Source organism: Lathyrus oleraceus, chromosome 4, assembly GCF_024323335.1.
Source record: "Lathyrus oleraceus cultivar Zhongwan6 chromosome 4, CAAS_Psat_ZW6_1.0, whole genome shotgun sequence".
NCBI classification, from domain to species: Eukaryota; Viridiplantae; Streptophyta; class Magnoliopsida; order Fabales; family Fabaceae; genus Lathyrus; species Lathyrus oleraceus.
This window is the reverse complement of record NC_066582.1, coordinates 429,626,615-429,649,853: the sequence shown is the minus strand read 5'-3', so window position 1 is coordinate 429,649,853 and position 23,239 is coordinate 429,626,615. Positions and strand designations below refer to the sequence as shown.

The 23,239-nt window shown below is 35.4% G+C and overlaps 1 protein-coding gene across 1 annotated transcript; it reads left to right on the top strand.

The window, feature by feature from the left end:
- Window positions 1-2,400: 2,400 nt before the first annotated feature.
- LOC127075867 (probable pectin methyltransferase QUA3) lies at window positions 2,401-7,100 on the top strand. Its single transcript, XM_051017365.1, has 7 exons — window positions 2,401-3,081; window positions 4,725-4,928; window positions 5,026-5,236; window positions 5,325-5,586; window positions 5,678-6,052; window positions 6,369-6,464; window positions 6,595-7,100. The coding sequence occupies exons 1-7, from the start codon at window positions 2,635-2,637 to the stop codon at window positions 6,800-6,802; spliced, it is 1,803 nt and encodes a 600-aa protein (XP_050873322.1). The 5' UTR covers window positions 2,401-2,634; the 3' UTR covers window positions 6,803-7,100.
- The last annotated feature ends 16,139 nt before the right edge of the window (window positions 7,101-23,239 follow it).

Here is a 23,239-nt window from a genome sequence, read left to right as displayed (position 1 = left end):
AAGCCTTGCAACAAAATAAAATTTGGACTTTATAGACACTCCCACATATATCAAACCCACATGAAGCATATGGGTTTATAAAGTGAAACAAAAGGTACATGACACAATTAAAGGTATAAGGCGATGTTGGCTGCAAAGGGATACAATCATGTAACATTGATCAAATCTTGGAATTTACATAAGTTAGATATAAACAATGCATTCTTACACAATGACTTGCAAAAGGAAGTTTACATGAATGTTGCTCAAGTTTTTACATGCCCCTAAACCTAATGAAGTTTGCAAGCTACTCAAGTTCTTATACAGTCTCAAACAAGCAAGTAGAAAATGATATGAAAAATTAACGGGTGTCTTGCTTGACCAATGACATAAAAAGTCTACATTAACTCATTCTCTTTTCATACTTCATAAGGATTCTTCTTCAAAATTATCATAGTCTTTGTAGATGGTCTAATTGTAGCATGAAACTCCTTAGATGAATTCGATAAGATCAATATGATTTTGGACTATCAGTTAAGATCAATGACCTTAGCTAGTTGAAATATTTTCTTGGAACGGAGGCTACTCATTCACAAATTGGCACAACGATACATAAAAGGAAACACTACTTTGATTTGCTACATGATACATGATTGCTTGGAGCTAAACCTGCCATGACACCTCTTGAACCCCTAGTAAAATTACACAAGATTCATCATCTCCTTTTGAAAATGTTGTAAGCTATAGAAGATTTGTAGAAAAGTTTCTCTACCTAACCACTACAAGACCCAATATTGTCTTTGTCATGCAACAACTTAACTAATTCATTACTTCACGTACCATTACTCACTATGAGAGTGTTTGCAGAGTCATAAAATATCTCAAAAGTTCACTTGACAAATATTTTCTATTTAGAAGAGATGCACAACTACAATTGCTTGATTTCACTTATGCAGATTAGGCAAGCTGCATTGACACTAGGAGACCTACTAGTGGTTATTACTCCTTTCTTGGCTCATCCTTGATTTCATGGATAGCCAAGAAACAACATACAATGTCCAAAAGTTATTTTGAGGCATAACATAAAGCGCTTTCTTTTCCCTCTTGTAAGTTTCAATGGCTTGTCTCATTACTTGGAGAACTAGAAGTCAAATGCACCAAACCTCAAGTTTTATATTGTGACAATTAAAGTGTTATCCATATTGCTGCTAATCCTATTTTCAATGAGAGAACCAATCATCTTGAAATTGACTGCCATTTTGTTCGAGAAAGAAACCAAAAGGGAATGTTAAAGCTACTTCGAATTCACACCAATGCTCAAATCGTTGATTTTTTACCAAGCCCTTGCCACACAAGACTTATCATTACTTTCAATTTGTTTGCTTTTCTCTTTTTTTTTGTTACCTTTCTTCTTCTTCAAGATGAACTACATGAATTCTAGAATACTATATTATATTATATTTTTATGTAATTAATATAAATTTGGTCAAACAATAAATATTACTCCACCATCTCAAATTATACGACATTTTATATATTTCACATATATTAAGAAACATAATTAATTTTATAAAAAAAAAAGAAATTATATATGCCTTTACAATATTATCTTTCATTTATTACATATGAAGAAGAAATTTAAAATACTAAAAAAGGAAATTAATAAATGATAGATGATATATTAGGAAATATATCATATTAGGAAATATATCATTAGTTGCATTAGAATTATAAAATAACTTTTAGAATAATTCGAAACAATTTTTTTTGGTAAAGTGATTTATAACGTGTGATAGAATATTATTTTTAGACAAATTGTTAGGTATCCAGTTGGGTATCAGTATCTTTAATAAAAATTAATTTAAAATATTAATTTATTATTAAATAAAAAATATATAAAACGTGATATGATATTGAATTTGATTGTTTCATGCATATTGGTATTCAACTATATCCAAATTATGTTTGGATTGATGGAATATATTGGAGAGAAGCGAAATGAAATATAAATTTGACTTAATTGTTTAATTATTTTATTAAAAGTATCTCATTCCATCACATTCACTCCAAATTGTATGAAACAAAAAATGACAAATTAAATGAAATGAATTCAATCATGTTCCATTCCATCCATTATTTACAAATTCAAACAATGAAATCAAGGTAATTACTATTCTACTTCATTTCATCCCATACCACTAATTCAAATATGTACCCTTTTTACTAAACTTTAATAAAATATTATATTTATTTTTCTATTTAATCATTATAAAATTCAATTTTTTTATAATAAAAGTGCTAAAGGTTCATCAATCATTTTATAGAACTTCATGCTAAACACACCCTATATTTTTAATCAAAATTTTAATCCTTACTTACAACTAGTAGCCTAAATAAATAACATGAGAGTTTACAACGGTCTTTGAAACATTTACCTTAGATCCGGTCAGACGGTCTCTTCCTTCAATCAAAAATCTTCCCTTCACACACAGTTAGTTGAAATTCTTCAACACCGTCACAACATTTTCAACACACCACTTTACTTCTTACTATTTTACTTCTAAATCAAATCTCTACCTTCCAAACTCTTTCACAAAAATGCATCAAACCCCAAATCTCACACACTAATTTCATCAGATCCATCTTCTTTCCCATATGGGTCACGTAAACCTCCCAGCTTCAAAGCGAACCAGCAACATCAACCTCATCTACAACCCCCGTCAATGGCGTCTTCTAGACCTTATATCCGCCGTCTTCTTCGGCTTAGTGTTCCTTTTCTTCGTTCTTGTCTTCACGCCGCTTGGTGATTCTCTTGCAGCTTCTGGCAGGCAGACGCTGCTGCTGTCCGGGTCTGATCCGCAGCAGCGTCTGCGGCTGGTGGCTGCAATTGAGGCGGGGCAGCCTCGGGTTGTGGAAGCCTGTCCTGCCGAGGCTGTGGATCACATGCCGTGTGAGGATCCGAGGCTTAATAGTCAGTTGAGTAGAGAGATGAATTATTATAGAGAGAGACATTGTCCAATGCTGGAGAATACGCCTCTTTGCCTTGTTCCACCGCCTGGCGGTTACAAGATTTCGGTGCAGTGGCCAGAGAGCTTGCATAAGGTATGAACTAAGAACTATGAACTATGAAACATAGACAAAGACACCTTAGACATTGATAATAATTTAAGGGAGTGTTTGGATGGATCTTTGGATGAGAGTGTTTAGGCTTAATCCATATTTTGTTATATGTTTGAGTTTTGAGATTTTAACATGATACTTGATCATATAGTATTGCTATCGTATACTTAATTCATTTTTAGAAACACCTATAGCTTCTTTAACTTAGGAAAGAAGCCATCGAATGTAATCGAGAGATGTGTTGTGTTGAATACTAGTCAGACACCAGACACGTCTTCAATACGATCTGTTAGTGTTAAATAAGATATGTATGATGAGAATGTTTTGGATGTTCAAGAATGTTGCTGAATTAATGAGTTCTTTTGTTTGTTTCTTTGAATTTTGGTGCTTCGTGCTTGTTTCTTGCAAGGGAGCTAGCTAGTATGTTTAGCGTATGGCTGCTCAATATGGCTTTAGAAGATATGAGCTTGGTTTTTTGTATGATTTAGTTTGGTATGGAGATATCAGATTTGAGAGTTTTCTAGTGTGTGGTTAACTTATTAGTATCTAGTTTTTGTTTTAATATTAAATGCAATGTCGTTTTATACGTAATTGGTGATCTGATTGAATGCTTTGTTCAAATTATTTGGCTACTAAACGCCAGAGTAACTCCCTAAGACATTTGGTTCAACAGACGAAATAAATTTTCCCGAAAATGGGGAATGATATGTTTCGTGAAAGGCCTTTTTGTTGGATGATATGTTTGAATTTGTTATTAAAGGCTGCTTCTAGCTATTAGACTGTAGTGAAAAAAAACGCCAGAGTAACTCCCTAAGACATTTGGTTCAACGGACGAAATAAATTTTCCCGAAAATGGGGAATGATATGTTTCGTGAAAGGCCTTTTTGTTGGATGATATGTTTGAATTTGTTATTAAAGGCTGCTTCTAGCTATTAGACTGTAGTGAAAAAAGGGTGATAGAGAGATAGAAGAATAAGGAAAAGTTGGAGAGAGAGAAGAATAGACAATAGTTAAGCAAAGTAAGGCTTGTCTAAAGTGTTGTCGATGGTGGAGAGCCAAAATCCCGCCATACCAGACGCTTTGCGGCGCCGTTATAGTGGATTATGGCCAAAACACCCGCAATATCGGCCGATATTTACCATTGCGACGATCCCAAAAGCCGCCATGTATATCTGCCATAGCTGCCTCGGCGCCGCAATTTGATAACACTGCTTGTCTAATATCATGAAGCATTCTGTTTTTTTTAGAGAGTTGTATAGTAAATGTTGAACTTAATGGTTGAACGATTTTACTATTTTGCATACAAATCATGATAAAGAAGAATAATAGTGAAATTAAAGTTGCATTCTATTTAGTAATTTAATAAGACGAAAAAATAATTTCTTAAAGCAAATAGGCCCAAAATCACCAATACCGGGCCCTGAATAGCTAGTTCCTTTAACGGATCTCCTGAGTAATTGAAGATCCTCTGTTAACATTCTTTCTTTATATACCCTGCTTGCTTATTCTCATTTACATTTGACGATACACTTCAACGTCATGTCATAAAATAGTTTATAATGTTTTAGATGTTTGTTTTTACTGATCTATCCATCGGTCTAAAAGCTCTAATATATCATTTGTAGATATGGCACAGCAACATGCCGCACAACAAGATTGCTGACAGGAAAGGTCATCAGGGATGGATGAAACTTGAAGGTCCACACTTTATATTCCCGGGAGGCGGGACAATGTTTCCAGATGGAGCAGAGCAGTATATCGAAAAACTTGGTCAATACATTCCAATGAATGGCGGTGTTCTGAGGACTGCTCTTGATATGGGATGTGGGGTAGGAGCTATTTCTTGTTTCCTTTATAGACCTTAGTAAATTTTTGGAATGTATTATTGTTTAACGCGCAATTGCAAATATTTCTCATATTTTGCAGGTTGCCAGTTTTGGAGGATTTTTACTATCGCAAAACATTGTAACAATGTCTTTTGCTCCAAGGGATTCACACAAATCACAGATACAATTTGCTCTTGAAAGAGGAATACCAGCTTTTGTTGCCATGCTCGGTACTCGAAGACTTCCATTTCCTGCATTTGGCTTCGACTTAGTCCATTGTTCTCGATGTTTAATTCCTTTTACAGCCTACAGTAAGTTCTTCGCTGCACCTCACCTTTCCATATGTTGCAAACTTCTTTATAGACTTTGCTGCTTTAATTCAGAAACCTTGCATTGCAGATGCAACTTATTTCCTTGAAGTTGATAGATTACTCCGCCCCGGTGGATATCTGGTCGTATCTGGTCCACCTGTCCAGTGGCCTAAACAAGATAAAGAGTGGTCTGACCTCCAGGGTGTGGCAAGAGCGTTGTGTTACGAACTGATTGCTGTAGATGGCAACACTGTCATCTGGAAGAAACCAGCAGGGGATCTGTGTCTTCCAAACCAAAACGAATTCGGCCTTGAGTTATGTGATGAATCAGATGATCCCAATTCTGCTTGGTAATTCTATTATGCTATTGTTAGTTTGAGTTCATTTTTTCTCATTATTTTTGTTTCACATTTTCCATGTCAAACATTTTCAATGTTGCAGGTACTTCAAATTGAAGAAATGCGTCAGTAGGTTATCTTCGGTGAAAGGAGATTATGCTGTTGGGAACATTCCCAAGTGGCCAGAGAGGCTAACTTCCCCGCCACCTAGGTCAACACTCCTGAAGAATGTCGCTGATGTATATGAAGCTGACACTAGGCGATGGGTAAGAAGGGTTGCACACTATAAGAATTCTCTAAACATAAAATTGGGGACTGCAGCTGTACGGAATGTCATGGACATGAATGCATTCTTTGGAGGTTTTGCAGCAGCACTAAAGTCTGATCCCGTGTGGGTAATGAATGTAGTTCCATCTCGCAAGCCATCCACCCTTGATGTGATCTTTGACAGGGGTCTTATTGGAGTCTATCATGACTGGTGAGTTTTAGCTGAAAATTTCAAGCTTTTTTTTTTTTTTTGTATTTATCATTTTCCTTAATCAATGTTGTAGACACCTTTATTTTAATACCACCGAAAGCAGTACTATGAGTCATAGATCGCGTACAATAGTGATTTGTTCAAATTCCACTATACTACAATTCTATAACATAGCGCCGCTGCTCTGGCCGCCATTTGACTTATAATAGGATCCTGCTTTTAGGTCAAACCTTTGTTACCACTGCATTTGAACATGTATTACAGTTTATAACAAGGTTAATATTTCGGATCTAAGTTGTTTCTTTACTGTTCTCAGGTGTGAACCTTTCTCGACATATCCTCGCTCCTATGACCTGATCCATGTGACCAGCATTGAATCGCTTATAAAGGATCCAGCCTCCGGCAAAAGCAGGTATTTTTATGGCAAATACAATTTTAATTTGATGTCACCATATTGGTCTAGGATTTCTCTTTCGTGTTGAATGATTACTTTATTTCACATAAACAAGAACTCATCTAATTGCTTATTGGCTTCATTGCAGATGCAACCTTGTTGATTTGATGGTCGAAATAGATCGAATGTTGCGGCCGGAAGGCACTGTTATCGTGAGGGATACCCCTGAAGTAATCGACAAAGTAGCTCGTGTTGCTCATGCCGTGAGGTGGAAACCTACTATATATGATAAAGAGCCCGAATCACATGGCAGAGAGAAAATCCTAGTTGCAACAAAGACCTTCTGGACTCTCTAATTCTCATCTCACTAACATAGCTGTGTAATTGAGGTAAAATTTACTTTGAGAATGGTGGTTTTGAAGTTATCAAATACATGCATCAAAGGAATGTGGTTTCCCTTTTTGTTCATTGTGTATACAACAAGGAGAAAGTAAGGTTAGGATATGAGAAAAATGAGAAGACTTTGTGAAGTTTTTTTATATGAAAGGCACAAGCCTATGTTAGTTATATTTTGTCTTAAATATAAGGATAACTTGTAATTTTATAATTACTTATAATCATTAAAAAGGAATAATCACTGTTGTAGTTTGGCTATTTAATTATTGTTCTACTTGATATATGTATAGAGCTGTCAATTTAGGGGGCAGGAGCTTAACTTTTAAGGCCCTTGGTCCCAAAAATATAGGGGTTTAAAATTTTAAACTTTTAAGGTAAAAAAAATATAGCGATTTAAAATTTTAAAAATAAATGAGTTCAAATAAGTAGGCCCCTAATCTAAGTAGGGTCTTAAGGTTCCAACATCTTCAAAAGATGATTTTTGAAAAAAAAAATCATGTTTTTTTCTTTAAAATATATATTTTTTTATATTTGATTAAAAATTGTTTTTTTTGAAAGAAATTACTTTTCCATTTTCGGAAAAAATGACTATTTTTAAGTTTTGAAAAAAATGACTTTTTTTTGGGAAAAAATTGACTATTTTTAAGTTTAAAAAAATGTTTTTTTTTTATTTTGGGAAAAAATTGACTTCTTTTTATTTTTGAAAAAAATCGTTTTTTTTTTGTTTTCGGAAAAAATAATTTTTTTTTTTGGAAAAATTCAGTTTTCTTATATTTGAAAAAATAGACATTTTTTATTTTTAGAAAACATTGACTTTTTTTATAAATACAATCAACTTTTCTTTTTTTTGGAAAAAAAATTAGGAAAAAAATCAAGTAGAAATTTTGTTTTTTTTTTATCATTTTTCAAAAAAAAAAATATTTTTAAATTTTTTCAAAAATATTCATTTTTTTTAAATGCACTGTTAAAAACAAATTAAATTTTGAGTCTATTACTTAAGCCACTTAAAAATAAAAACATTTGTAGGCTTAAAAATAAGGGACAGTAAAAATATTCATTAGGGTGTCAAATAGAGGGCCTAATTGTTGGGGTTTATCGTATATGATCTTTTTATCCTTCTAGACCCATAATGAAGACAATTGGAAAATTGTCTAAACAAATCTATGTGTTCTCTCTCTTTCTCCCTCTCTCTCTCTTACACACACACTATTCTCAATTTAATAATACGTTTAGTGTGCAATTTGATAAACTGACAATTTTGTTTAGATTGAAGTATTTCAAACTGTTTTGTAAGATAATTGCAATGTAAACAATTGCAATTGATTTTTCATATCTTGAACACAAAGAACTTGGTGTTTATTGCACACCAAGTGTTATATTGTCTTAGTTAATTTTTGTTTTCTATTTCATTGTGTCGCATTACGCGAAAAACCGGCGGGAAAACGAAACAACAGAGCCGTCACCGTGCGTTATTTATCCCAAAAGAGGGAAAGGAAACGCTTGAAGTAAACCTGGAAAAGACATGGTCTCGCGACCAGAGAAAGATGGGATCGGGAGTCAGTTATGCGAAGGGAAGGTATTAGCACCCCTACGCATCCGTCGTACTCGACGGGATCCACGCACAAAAGAAAGAATAAGGTTGCTAAAAACTGCTCACAAACTGCACACACGCTGGAAGGAAACACAGAAAGACAAAAGAAACGGGACTCGGCAGGATATCGCATCCTGAGCCTACGTAGTCTGTCAGGCACAGACATCAGAGTCGACGTAGTTCGGGACAGGGGAAACGTGCTCGCTAGGATGTCGCATCCTATGCATACGTATCTTCTCTGACCGGAGAAGAATCAGAGCACTCGTAGCTCGGCTAACACACGCCAAACAAAACCACACGGGAAACCGACTGCCAATCGCTGGACTTACGTCAAACTCCACACAAACAGGCAAACATGGAAACCGAATGCCAGTCGCTGGACTTACATCAGACTCTGAACCAACAAACACACACAGGAAACCAACTGCCAATCGCTGGACTTACGTCAGACTCCAACAAACGAACAAGACACAGGAAACCAACTGCCAATCGCTGGACTTACATCGGACTCCAAACGCACACAAAAGAGGTTGAAAAAGGAAAAGGGCGCCCGGAGAGATCAGCTCATCTCCTGCCTACGTACCTCATCTGGTATGAGGATCAGGGCGACGTAGTTCCCCTAAACAGGGAAAGAACTTCTATCCTAACCAGAGACAAAGGGAGACACAAACTACTAGGGAGACTACGACTCGAGCCTAGAAGTTGTCATTCATACGATCCCTATGTTGAGGTTTCTACCCTAACTTGCACAGGAAGCAAGCTATCCTAAACAGCACAGTCAAACACATACAAGCACAATAAAGCAAGCACACACACTATATGCAAACAATTGGGCTCATACAAGGCTAGGCTGTAAAAACAAGCCAACTGGAATGGGGTGTTTGTAGCTCTTAACCCTAACATTGAGAGTTAGGGTGAAGCAGATGAAATGGGAAGTGAGGGTAAGACCTCACAGCTCTTATCCCTGGCCTGGAAGAGCTTGACTCAAAATAGAAAGTGTGGGAGTTCAGAATGTAGGAACTCTTCTCCACAGATGACTGACACAACAAGATCTTGGGTTCTTATTCACAATGCATCAACACATGGTGTGTGAGCAAAGTGAATGACACAACTGAATAGCAGGGGATGAATTGCACATCCCTTTTATCTGCCAATTGCCTCTTAAGAGGACTTTACCTGCTTGGCACAAAATTAAACATTCACAAACATTGCCTCTTAAGGAGGGCTTCAGACAGGTGCCTGCCCACATAACAGGACAGGTCTTCCAGACTACATGAAGTCAAAGGAGTTATACCTCAGTGGTAAGCAAACCACAAGCTAGCAAAGCAAAGTTCAAATGAACTTAAAGCAACTTAGGTACCTGTGAAAAAATCTAAACCAATCAGTTCAATTGTACAGACAATCAATCAACAGTTAATATCACACAGACAGACAAATCCAAACAGGCAACAATGGTGCAAGGCATTAGGCAAATACAAATGAATTGTCCTCAAAGCCCTACAAAACACACAATGTTAGCAAACATCAACCAATTAATCAAGCTTAAATGAATGAGCCACTCCAATCATGGCAATGTGCATCTGAACCTGAAATCACAACTCAAATGATAAGTCCAAACCACTAGGTCAAAGCCTAGGGTCAAAAGAGGATCAAAAAGTCAAAACAGAACTTCAAACTTGACATGAAGCAACTTCAAACACATATTGACATATCCCAAAAGGCTCACATCAAAATCATTAACCAAATGCATTTCATGATCAAGTGAAGTCAAAGGCAATTTCAAAGTTCATGTGTGATCATGATGAGTGAAAAATTCAAATCAAAACAGAAATGATTCAAATAAATCTGGAAAAATTCATGCACATTCAAGACATCTAACATGATCAACATACAAAAAATCAAAAGCATTGGAGTTCATTTGGCATGGCAATCACATTGTACAAGTCAGACAACCAAATGTGTGACACAAATTGTCACACCAAGTTAGCACAAGCATAAAACAGAAATGGATCATGAGAAAAATATCAAACCAAAGCCAAAATGTCCAACAATGTGTCTAGAATTAGCATGCAAAATTTCAAAGCCATTGGATTATTTTTGAGCATTTCACAATAAGATAAGCAAGGCAAGGTCACACATGCATATGCATTCAATCATCCTAGAACAAATTATTTTTTCAGCCAAGCACAACTTTCCAATTCATGCTCATAAAAAACTAGACAGAATAAAGAGCATTTTGCAAAAAATTGGAGATCAATTGGATTAATATTCATTGAGTTATGATTTTTCTAAGTTCATGAAAAAAATTAAAATGGAAATGGACATAGCATGTGAAATGTGGAGGGAAACAAGAAAATGATGAAGCATTTGAAATTAATGCATTCGCTGGGAATCGATCCCTGAGCGAGTTTGAAAAGTGGCACGCCATAAGATGAAACACACCGTTTCACTTATGCGCTGGCCTGCTGATTCAGCAGTCAACTGCTGAGTGGCACGGGTCAAGCAAACATGAACCAATGAACAAGCCAACAGCGCAAACACATGGACCAGTAATATTGAAACCCTAAGCCAGCGTGACAAGAACCAGGAAAAGCATTGCTGAACATGAAAACCGTGGCCTATAGCATGAACTTCATCTTCTTCATGAAGAAGAAGATGAACAGTGTACGTGTTCATGCACTTTCTAGAAAATTTCTCCAGAAATCCAAACCAATTACATCAATGTATAGATCTTTCAAAGGAGATCATGGATCAATCATCAATTAAACATGAATCATCACACACAAGTAGAATCGAGCAAATGAAAATTCATACACAAAACTTGAATCAACCCTAATTTAGTCAATAATGCATCAAATTACATGATTCTTTCACCAGATTCATCAGGAGAACAAGATCTACAATAATATAGCAATGGATTTCAAAATTACAAGATTCGAATTATGACCTCTTGAAGTGCAGCAAGCTGGAATCGTGCTCCACGAAGCTCAGCAATGCCTCAAATCTTCTCTACAATGCTTATTGAAGTGATTGATGATGAATTGAATGCTCCAGCACGCCTGAATCCAACTCAATTTCCAAACTCCATTGAACCTTCAAGCTTTGAATATGGTCCAAACTGGCACGATTTGCTCGAATTCCACGTTCAATCTTGCTCAACAATGCTTCCTGATCATGAATCCACCACTAGAAATGGCTCTTGTGTGAAGAATTGCAAAATATTTTTGAGAGAAAAATTTGGATGATTTTTGAATCTAGATCTGAAAATGAATGTTCATGATGAAAACAGTTGTGATTAACATTATATAGGTCCTGCTAATGATGCTGAAAACAAGTTTAAGCCAAATCCAATTGAGATTAGCAACTTATAAGGTGTATATACAAAAATGGTATTTTCACCCCCATGCATGAGGTAGCCACGTGAACAATACTCAATTCTGATCCAAAATCACTTAAAACAAGCCCATGCAAGCTTTTGAATTGGTATTTTATGCTCATGATCAACCAAAATGATTTTAAAAATTTTCCTTCACAAAACTTCATGAGTGAGCACATGATTATGCAAGTGGAATTCATGCCATGTAATGGATGTTTTGGAAACTACAAGTCATGATGAACAAAATGCAAAAAGAACCACTCATTTTGGAGCTTTGGTTCAAAAGTTATGCCCATTTGAAGTTTTGAACACACTTTTCCATGATTGGATCACATCTCCTCAACCACACATTAGAAATTCATGATCTTGGACTTTTTGGAAATGGGAGAGAAAGATCTTCAACTTTCATGTTGGACAAAATTTCATTTGAAGCTTTCTTGATGATGTAAAATTGAGTTGAAGTTGGTCCAAAACCTTTCCATTTTTGGAAACTTCACATTATAGGTCACCTGCTATTTTGGGAAATTCTTGACCTGACTTCAAATTCTTCAATGTGAGTGTTTGAAATGTCAAATGAGACTTGTTTGAACATGAATGAAGCATCTCTAACCACTTCCCACCTCCAAATCCACAGTTGACTTTGTAGTTGACTTTTGTTGACTTTTATGGGCCTCAGATGAATTGCACATGCACTGATGAGTTCTGAGCCTTCAACACTTGGCCAAGTTGCCTAAAAATGATTCTTGGGTCATGTAAGCTCATTGGAACCACCCTAGGGCTTTGATCTCATGGAAAATGCTCTTGTTGCCTTGCATAGTTGAATCTCCTGACCAGTCTTGCCTAATGAGATGTATCATGCTATGCAATGCTAATGCAATCCTAATGACCTAGAAATGAAATGGATATACAAATGGGAGGTGCAAATTTGAGGTGCTACAGCTGCCCCTATTCAATCAACTAGGAACCTGAACGGATGAGAGCAACGGCTGTCAGACCTTCAAGATAAACAGGGATTGAATACCAAAGAACCGTAGAAATTTGCATTCTGCGGGAGATGATACAAAGAAAAGCTAGGCCATTTACCGATGGCGGCTGCACAATAACTTCAGGAAAGCGAAACCATTTACCGATGGCTAACTAGCTGGGAACTGGATATTTGATATTTACCGATATCAACTTCAGCGAGACCATTTACCGATGGCTGCTGGGAAACAACATCCAAAAGAAGCAGGACCATTTACCGATGGTGGCTTCAACTGGGAATTTGATATTAAAAGGAAGCAAGACCATTTACCGATGGTAGCTTCAAAGCAACTTGATATTTACCGATATCAACGTCAGCGAGACCATTTATCGATGGCTGCTGGGAAACAGATGTCACAGAAAGCGAGGCCATTTACCGATGGCGGCTAAGCTGGGCCTTCGATATTTACCGATATCGAAGAAAACGAGGCCATTTACCGATGGCATCTCCAATTGGGGAAGAAAAAGATATTTGCAACTGGTACCAAACAAGACGTTTACCGACGACTCTACTGGGGAACTTTGATTTTTATCAAAGGAAGGACACACGACCAGACATTTACCGATGACTGGAAAAAAGACTCGATATTTACCGACATCGAAAGATGATGTTTACCGACATCAACAAAAGACGACCAGACATTTACCGATGACTGGGATGAGGATATACAACCAGACATCAACGGACGAATGGGAAAAACTCAACGTTTACCGAAACCAGCGGAGCGGTGACCATACATCAACGGATGAATGGGAAAGGATACAACTAGACGTCAACGGACGAATAGGAAAAACTCAACGTTTATCGACACCAACGGAGAGGTGACCAGACATCAACGGATGAATGGGAAAGGATACAACTAGACGTCAACGGACGAATAGGAAAAACTCAACGTTTATCGATACCAACGGAGAGGTGACCAGACATCAACGGATGAATGGGAAAGGAGACTCGATGTTTACCGACATCGAAAGATGATGTTTACCGATATCAAAAGGGGACGACCAGACATTTACCGATGACTGGGATAGGACTCGATGTTTACCGACACCGAAATAATGGTGTTTACCGACACCAAGGAAAGAACACACACGGGTGCTGACACGACACTTACCGGTATCACAAGAATGACTTCTGCATATGTCAGGGCAAGGCTAAACACTTGCTGGGGATCTCACTGGGGAGAATCAAGCTTTCCTTTCACTGCGGGTGAGGAAATAAACCTCTATGGGGAATTATCAATCCTGAATGCTGTCAGGAGCAACTGTAGCAAATGTGCCGTACAGATGTTGAACAATGATCCGCCTCTGTTGGGGATACGGTCTGATTAGGGTTTAACACATGAATGCATATGTTTGAATTTTTCTATGGCGTAATGCTCCATATTGAATGGAAATGCTACGCGTTTTGAGGATGCAATGATTACTACATGCAAGATGCAGAACGATGAAAACTCCTGCTGGGGAGCCAACAGATTGCTCTGCTGAGCGCACAAACTGAATAGATTCTCCAACTCTGTGGGGAGACGCACTGCTGGGAGTGCCTTGCTAATCTGATACTCTGGGGACGGCAGAGAAACCAACTCACTGGGGAGTCTCTGGCTGGGGAACACACCAACCTCTCACTCATGCTGGGGACTAGCACTGCTGCTGGAGAAAGGATCCCACCGGGGACAACCTTCACCGAATCCAATCCACTCGGAGACTCTTCTAGGGAAACAACCAAAGCTCACCTCTACTGAGGATAACTGGCAATCCACATGTAGGATAAACTCTACTGGGAATAATTTTCACCGATCCTGCTCCACTTGGGGAACTCGTTGGGGAAAACCATCAACACAAACCTCTGCTGGGGAGATCTGCTAGGGGAAAACATTCACAACCCTGATGAGGAAAGGCATTCACAATCCTGCTGAGGATTACAGTACTTCAAACCCGACCGCTGGGGAATAAACTACTCACCGACACCTCCACTGGGGATACAACATCCTTCCGACTCGGCGGGGATTAAAAATCTTCAGACTAGCTGGGGATAAACCCACCTTCAGGCCTGCTACCCGACTGCTGGGGAAGAACAATTCTAAAAGCTTTCAGACTTGCTTGGGGAACAACCACTTCCAAGCCTGCTGGGGAAACAACCTCAATCCTGCTGAGGAATTCCTGATCTTGAATACGCTAGGGAGACAAGTCCTGAACTTGCTTCAACTGCTTGGGGAGATCCCCACCCTCTCACACTACTGGACAGTGCTGACAACATCCCTGAACAAACCGTGGCTTATCTGCTTCAGCCAGGAACCAAAGTGATACCCTGCAAAACAACAAGACATACATGCCCCAGGGGATTGCATGGACAAGATACACTCAAGTGTACTCAACATTCAAAATGATTTTCAAATGTTTTATCTTTCAGCAATGCCTCAAATCTTCTCTACAATGCTTATTGAAGTGATTGATGATGAATTGAATGCTCCAGCACGCCTGAATCCAACTCAATTTCCAAACTCCATTGAACCTTCAAGCTTTGAATATGGTCCAAACTGGCACGATTTGCTCGAATTCCACGTTCAATCTTGCTCAACAATGCTTCATGATCATAATCCACCACTAGAAATGGCTCTTGTGTGAAGAATTGCAAAATATTTTTGAGAGAAAAATTTGGATGATTTTTGAATCTAGATCTGAAAATGAATGTTCATGATGAAAACAGTTGTGATTAACATTATATAGGTCCTGCTAATGATGCTGAAAACAAGTTTAAGCCAAATCCAATTGAGATTAGCAACTTATAAGGTGTATATACAAAAATGGTATTTTCACCCCCATGCATGAGGTAGCCACGTGAACAGTACTCAATTCTGATCCAAAATCACTTAAAACAAGCCCATGCAAGCTTTTGAATTGGTATTTTATGCTCATGATCAACCAAAATGATTTTAGAAATTTTCCTTCACAAAACTTCATGAGTGAGCACATGATTATGCAAGTGGAATTCATGCCATGTAATGGATGTTTTGGAAACTACAAGTCATGATGAACAAAATGCAAAAAGAACCACTCATTTTGGAGCTTTGGTTCAAAAGTTATGCCCATTTGAAGTTTTGAACACACTTTGCCATGATTGGATCATATCTCCTCAACCACACCTTAGAAATTCATGATCTTGGACTTTTTGGAAATGGGAGAGAAAGATCTTCAACTTTCATGTTGGACAAAATTTCATTTGAAGCTTTCTTGATGATGTAAAATTGAGTTGAAGTTGGTCCAAAACCTTTCCATTTTTGGAAACTTCACATTATAGGTCACCTGCTATTTTGGGAAATTCTTGACCTGACTTCAAATTCTTCAATGTGAGTGTTTGAAATGTCAAATGAGACTTGTTTGAACATGAATGAAGCATCTCTAACCACTTCCCACCTCCAAATCCACAGTTGACTTTGCAGTTGACTTTTGTTGACTTTTATGGGCCTCAGATGAATTGCACATGCACTGATGAGTTCTGAGCCTTCAACACTTGGCCAAGTTGCCTCAAAATGATCCTTGGGTCATGTAAGCTCATTGGAACCACCCTAGGGCTTTGATCTCATGGAAAATGCTCTTGTTGCCTTGCATAGTTGAATCTCCTGACCAGTCTTGCCTGATGAGATGTATCATGCTATGCAATGCTAATGCAATCCTAATGACCTAGAAATGAAATGGATATACAAATGGGAGGTGCAAATTTGAGGTGCTACACATTGGAAATTGATTACAAAGTGTTAATTGTTCAATCGTTATTTTGAAAAACATATTGATTTGTTTCTCATCATTGTTTTACGTTTTATTACGGTTTATACGTATATCTAATTCTTTCGATAACGATTCGGAATAGACGAGTGTCGATCTGGAATTGCTTTCACTTGCTATAATAAATAATTTTTAACACATTTTTTAATCGAAGAAAATTTTATTTGCAATCTATTCCCCCCTCCCCCCTCAGATCATTGCCCTCATCTAACCCTTCATTTTGTCTAAAACTTTTGGCTACTAATATAGCCTTGTAGGCATTTAATGTACCAACACTATGATATTTCCTTCTAAACACCCACTTGTATCCAACGAGTTTTGATCCTTTAGGTAGATTGATAAGTTCCCAAGTGTGACTTGACATTATTGAATTTATTTCGTCTTGGATATCATCATTCCAAAAGAAGGAGTACTTTGAAGTTATTGTTTCCTTATAAGTATTAGGATCATCTTCCACTTGAAGAATATACCATTTTGTTGTGGTCTATGAAGTGTGGAACATGATCCTAATAAGGAAGTAGTCTATGAGTTAGTGTTTCCTTATAACCTTATAAGGAAGTAGTAACTTCAAAGGCCTCCTTCTTTTGGAATGATGATCCTAATAATTTTAGACCGTTTTGTTGTGGTCTATGAGGTGTGGAACATTCATGTATAATGTCATATTCATTGTTTCTTTATCAACTTCATGTATAATGTCACATTTCGGGATTCAATTAAATTTCAAATTCAAAAGTCTATAAGCTTTAATGTTAGGTGCATAGTCTACAAAAACACATTTGATTCCTCGAGAATACAACTTGGTCATTTTTTATCAATTTTATATTGATCTCTAAACACACTTAAAGAAAATTTATATTAAAAAACAATTAAAAAATTAATTTTATATCTTTATTAAAATCAATACACAATTTTTAAAATAATATTTTTTTTCATCTTAACTTAATTTAATATTCTGCTTTAATTCTTTAATTAAAAAATGTTACAAGTTAGTCCTCAACTTCACTTCAGTTATTCTATTTGACATCTTCCGTCAACTTTTGGCAAAAAAATATCAAGTTTTAGTGACGTGGCATGATAGCAAGACAATTGATACAAATCTGAGTCAACATATGTAGTTAAAAATTGATACATTGTTTAAACTGTGAAGATTCTATTTTCGAAGGTTAAAACCAAACCGTTAGAGTTAAACAGTGTGTTCATTTTTAACTATGACTCAGATTTGTAACAATGTTCTTGCAGTCATGCCCAGGGGCGACCCTGTAGGGGTGCGAGGAGTGCTACCGCACAGGGCCTTCGACTTTTTAGGGCCCCAAATTTGATAGATAGAGTCAATATAAATATAACACTAACGAATATATATCACTAATTCCATTTTAATATATGATTGTAGTGTAGCCTAGCGGTGATCGTACTATTTTGGTAGTAATAGAACCTAGACTCGATTCCTTGTTCTTACATTTTATGTATATTTTTACTTTTATAAAAAAATGCCACCACATTGTTTTTAAATTTAATTTAATGTTGCAATTAATTTAATAAATATTTTCTTTTATTAATATATTGAAGTATATCCTATCCAGTAGCCTATAATCTAAATAAATTACATTTAAATTTATTTAAAATTTAATATCGCAATTAACCTAATTAATTTTTTTTCTTTTATTAATATATTTTATAGATCTATGAAAAAATTTGAGATGTAATTTTGAAAATATTTATATTTTTGTATCATTGTGAATCGCTACATTAATAAATTTGAAATAGTAGTTGTGAGACTTTGAAAATTTATAATTTTACACCGTTGATTGTTTATTAAATAAAACACTTCATTATTAATATTGTGGAAATTGTTCAAAGAATTTTTTTCTTTTATTAGATGGTATGAACTTTTTTTTTATAAATCGAAGATGGTAAGAGAAGAAAGTCGCGAATAACTAAACTTCGATAAATCAAATTTCTACATAGTATTTTTTATCATCTCCGTCTCTATATATTTAATTTTATTTACAATTAAATAAAATATTTTTCTTTTTAATTTATTGTGTTTTCACCTATTAAATATCTAATTTTAAAATAGAACAGGGCCTCCAAATTGATTGGGACGACCCTGGTCACGCCACATCACCATAATTAAAAAGTGAAGTTAAATAACTTATATTCCCTCTATCCCAAAGTCACACCACATCACCAGAATTAAAAAGTGAAGTTAAATAACTTATATTCCCTCTGTCCCAAAATGATTGTCTTATGATCATTTCATACATATTAAGAAAATATAGTAAATGAAAGAGAGAATATTATCCTCGTTTATTATTGATGTATTTGAATTATCATAAATGCATAGTGAGAGAATAATAAATTGAGAGTATTAATTAGAACACATTATTGAAAGATAAATATTAGAATTGCATTGGAAACTACAATGTGACACTTATTTTGAGACAAATAATTTTATAAAATGCGATAATTATTTTGGGACAGAATCAATAACGTTTTTTAAGCAAATAAAATAAAATTACTCCATACATATAGAGGGGTCAAAAAAGCCCTATAGGACAAGGCCCCAACAATTAGGCTCTCTACTTGACAACTTTTTTTAGGCCCTCTACTACATGAATATTTGTTTGGTCCGTTATTTTTAAGCTCACTTATATTTTTGTTTTTTAGGGGCTCAAGTAAGAGACTAAAAATCTAATTTGTTTTTAATAATGCATTTTTTAAAAATAAATATTTTAGAAAAAATTTAAATTTATTTTTTGAAAAATAAATAAAAATTATAAAATACAAAATTTCTACTAATATAGTTGATTTTTTTTTCTAAAACATTTTTTTTTGAAAATAAAAAAGTCGATTAATTTTTAAATTAAAAAAATTAATTTTTTCTAAAAATAACAAAAAAATATTTTTTTAAATAAAAAAAGTTAATTTTTTTCAATAATAAAAAGATCTATTTTTTCGAAAATAAAAAAATCAAATTTTTTCCGATAATAAAAAAAATTGATTATTTTTGAAAATAAAAAAGTCGATTTTTTTCTCGAAAATAAATAAAATTCAATTTTTTTCAAAAACAAAAAAAAAGTCAATTTTTTCCGAAAATATAAAAACATCATTTTTTTTCAAAAATTAAAAATAGTCGATTTTTTACGAAAATGGAAAAAGTCTATTTTCTTTCGAAAAAGTCATTTAAAATTTTTTTATTAAAAAAATCAATTTTTAATAAAAAATAAAAAGATGACATTTTTTAAAAAAATATCATTTTTTTTCTAAAAAGTCATCCTTTTGAAAATGTTAGGGCCTCACCTGAGGCTCTACTTGGGTTTTAGGGGCCTTTAGTTTAGGGCCCATACTTATTTCGGGACTCATTTATTTTTAAAATTTTAGCCCCCTTATATTTTTGGGGCCTTAAAGTTAGGTCTCGACCCCCTAAATTGACAGCTCTAGGTACGTCTGTCCCCAATTCCAAATAGAATTGAGATATTGAATTAACCTTTGCAAAAGTACAAGAGAAAAAATAACAATCCAAACCCCTAAACCCTATGTTTGATGTTGATTTTATCTTCTTCTTTTCCCTTGATCTTAAGCAAGATCAAGTGATCTAAGATTTCCAATTCGATCATCCGGTTACTGCTACCCCTTTGACATAAACTCTTTTCTTCAAAACTTTCACTCGGCTGAATCCTCGTTGCGAGTCTTGTACAAAAACCCCCAAATCAACCTTGATCTTGGAGGAAAAACCCTAACTGGTTTTATTAATGAAACCCCAAATAACTCTCAATCAAATTTGATTATAACAATCCTAAATTGGACCTTATCAATATTATCTAGATGATACGCAACAAAAATGATTATATGTAATTGTTGTGTGTAAGCATAACAAACAATTGAAGATGATGAACAATGCTTTATATGTTCTTGGTTTCAATCCCTTGAAAATGATGCATGAATGCATATATATATATATATATATATATATATGTGTGTGTGTGTGTGTGTGTGTGTGTGTGTGTGCGCGCGCGCGCGTGTGCGGGCGTGCGTGTGTGTGTGTGTGCGTGCGTGTGAGAAAGAAAATAACAGAAAAATAGATTTTTAACAAAAATTACAAGTTTGGAAAACTTAGAACAATATGTATTGACTCTAAGAAGGTGTGAGTCGACCCAAAAATGTTTTTCAACTTCTATGTGTCGACCTAAAATGCATAGAAGTCGACCCCAAGAAGGAAGGGTCATTTGGCTTGTCAAAGCATCAGTTGGAGTCGACCTTAGGAAGTTAGGTGTCGATCCACCCATGCTCTGTGTCGACCCAAAAACCTAATGTATCGACAAATACAAGGCATAAACTTTTTTTTAAGTGCCTTCAGTATGTAACGACCCATAACTATGTTTTTCACATAAAACTCAATTTTTAACTTGTAAAGATGTTTCTAACATGTTTTTAAATGTCCTAATATGAAAATGCACATCTAGCATAGATAGAAATGTCCCATGTATACAAATCCTAAGTATCCTAGTTTTGACATCATTTCAAATATTTCTAAGAGGATAGTGCACTCACATGAAGGTGTTATTATTTTGACACATATGCACTAGTAGCAAGGACGACGACACTCATAGTATTTGCATTAGTTTTTTTGCATGACCTTATAGTTCATCAAATGGATGTCAAAAAAATAATCCTAAATGGATATCTCGACGAGGATATTTACATGGAGAAACCAGAAGGTTATGTGCTTCTTGGTAATGAAAAAAAGGTGTGGAAGCTTGTCAAATCCTTGTATGGATTAAAACAAGCACCGAAACAATGACATCAAAAGTTTGACCATGTCATTGCAAGATTCACCAATTAAGGGAGAGACACAAAATTTAGGGGGAGAATTTTCAATCATTATCAAAACACAAATTCAAAGAGTTTTGTCATCATTAAAAGATGGATATTATGAAGAATACAACTTATATTTAGTTTAGTTGTGATGGAGACAAAAAATTATCAAAGAAGAAAAGGATCAAAAGAGCCATGCACATCAAGATGAAGTTGATCAAGAAGGTTGAACATATAAATTCAAGTAAATATTTGAGACAAGTGAACATGACTAAGGTGTTCATTGCAATTCATACTATATTATAAATTGTTCAGAATTTCATCTCCCACTTCATCTAAAAACCTTCTTGCATCATCATGCATGATCCTACACGAAGCCTTTCCATTAAAATACATTTTAAGGGCTTAAAGGAATGAGGTATTTGACTAATAAGATGTGGTATTCGAACCAAGTATAAAAGTTGTGAAAAAGTGGTAATCGACAACCATAAGGTGGTATTTGAATACTAGTTTTAAAAGGCTACTTTTCACAAGTCAGAATGTGTGTAAATCATTGCAATGTTTCATGATTCAATTTTAAACTCATACTCATTTTGAACGGATTTGTTCCTAATTCTTATGAGAAATGTTTCTACACAAAGAACGAGAGCTTGAAGCATCTCAATGAATCAAGCCACATGAACAGATACATGAAATAACCATGAGATAGATCATTTCTAGTGCAAGTCACTTACATGACGTTCAAAGCCACTTTAAATGAAGCGATTTAAAAACACATTACTTAGATATTATTAACAATGCATGATTGACTTCATGATGATTACTTAAGATTGATACACCACATATCTAAACTTATACATTAAATCACTATAAGCACGACCTAACCTATATGGTATACAATCAATTCAATCGTGAAAATATGCAACAACAAATATGAAATGAATGAATACTTGTAAAGTAAAAGGATAGGGAAAGGTAAAGATACACAAATATATATAGTGTTTCGACATTTTCCCTCACTTTGCCTACATTCACTCTTCAATGGATGATGCCATCTGAACATAATCACGATTTTCCACTATGATGAAATGATTACATCGTTTTGATTATAAAGTACTATCATGCAATAATTCCTTCAGATGAATCATACACTAAACTGCTAACACAAAACAAGACCCCTCAATATCTTTATACAATAAACTCGTTATCCACAATAACCTGCTCGAAGTATTCGTGTGTGGCGATCCCTCTGATCCCTCTGATATCTTGTCTGAGCGATTGGCATTAACTGAGCATATATTGGAAAACTCCCAACTTTGTCTACTAGCAATCTTTCTCCAACGCCACCAAAGAAGGATAACTTCCAACTCCGCCTTACAGACCGTTGATACTTGATTCTTCCAAAGTATTCCTTGGACTATAATGGAAACTCTCATCTTGTTAGATAACCCCTTAATACATAATTGCACTCAAGAAACGGTACATGCAACCGTTACAATAAAAAGCAGCTACACACAAAAACATTAGAAACCCTAATGTACCACTAGTCTCCCTTATACTCAATCTTTAGAGGAAAGTCCATAAACAAGGAAAAAGACTAAGGATGAAGATGGTGAATAGTGGCAAATAATCTCAACAACAACTGACATTATGAGCGATTAGTCAAGTAATTTAGTTTTGATGAATGATAAACACACACACACACACAAGGTTCAAACAAGTTTCTAGATGAGTGGGTATTGGATCTTGATGGTTATCAAGAGCTTGATCAAATCCTCAACAAGATTGATCAACTCATTCTCAAATTCA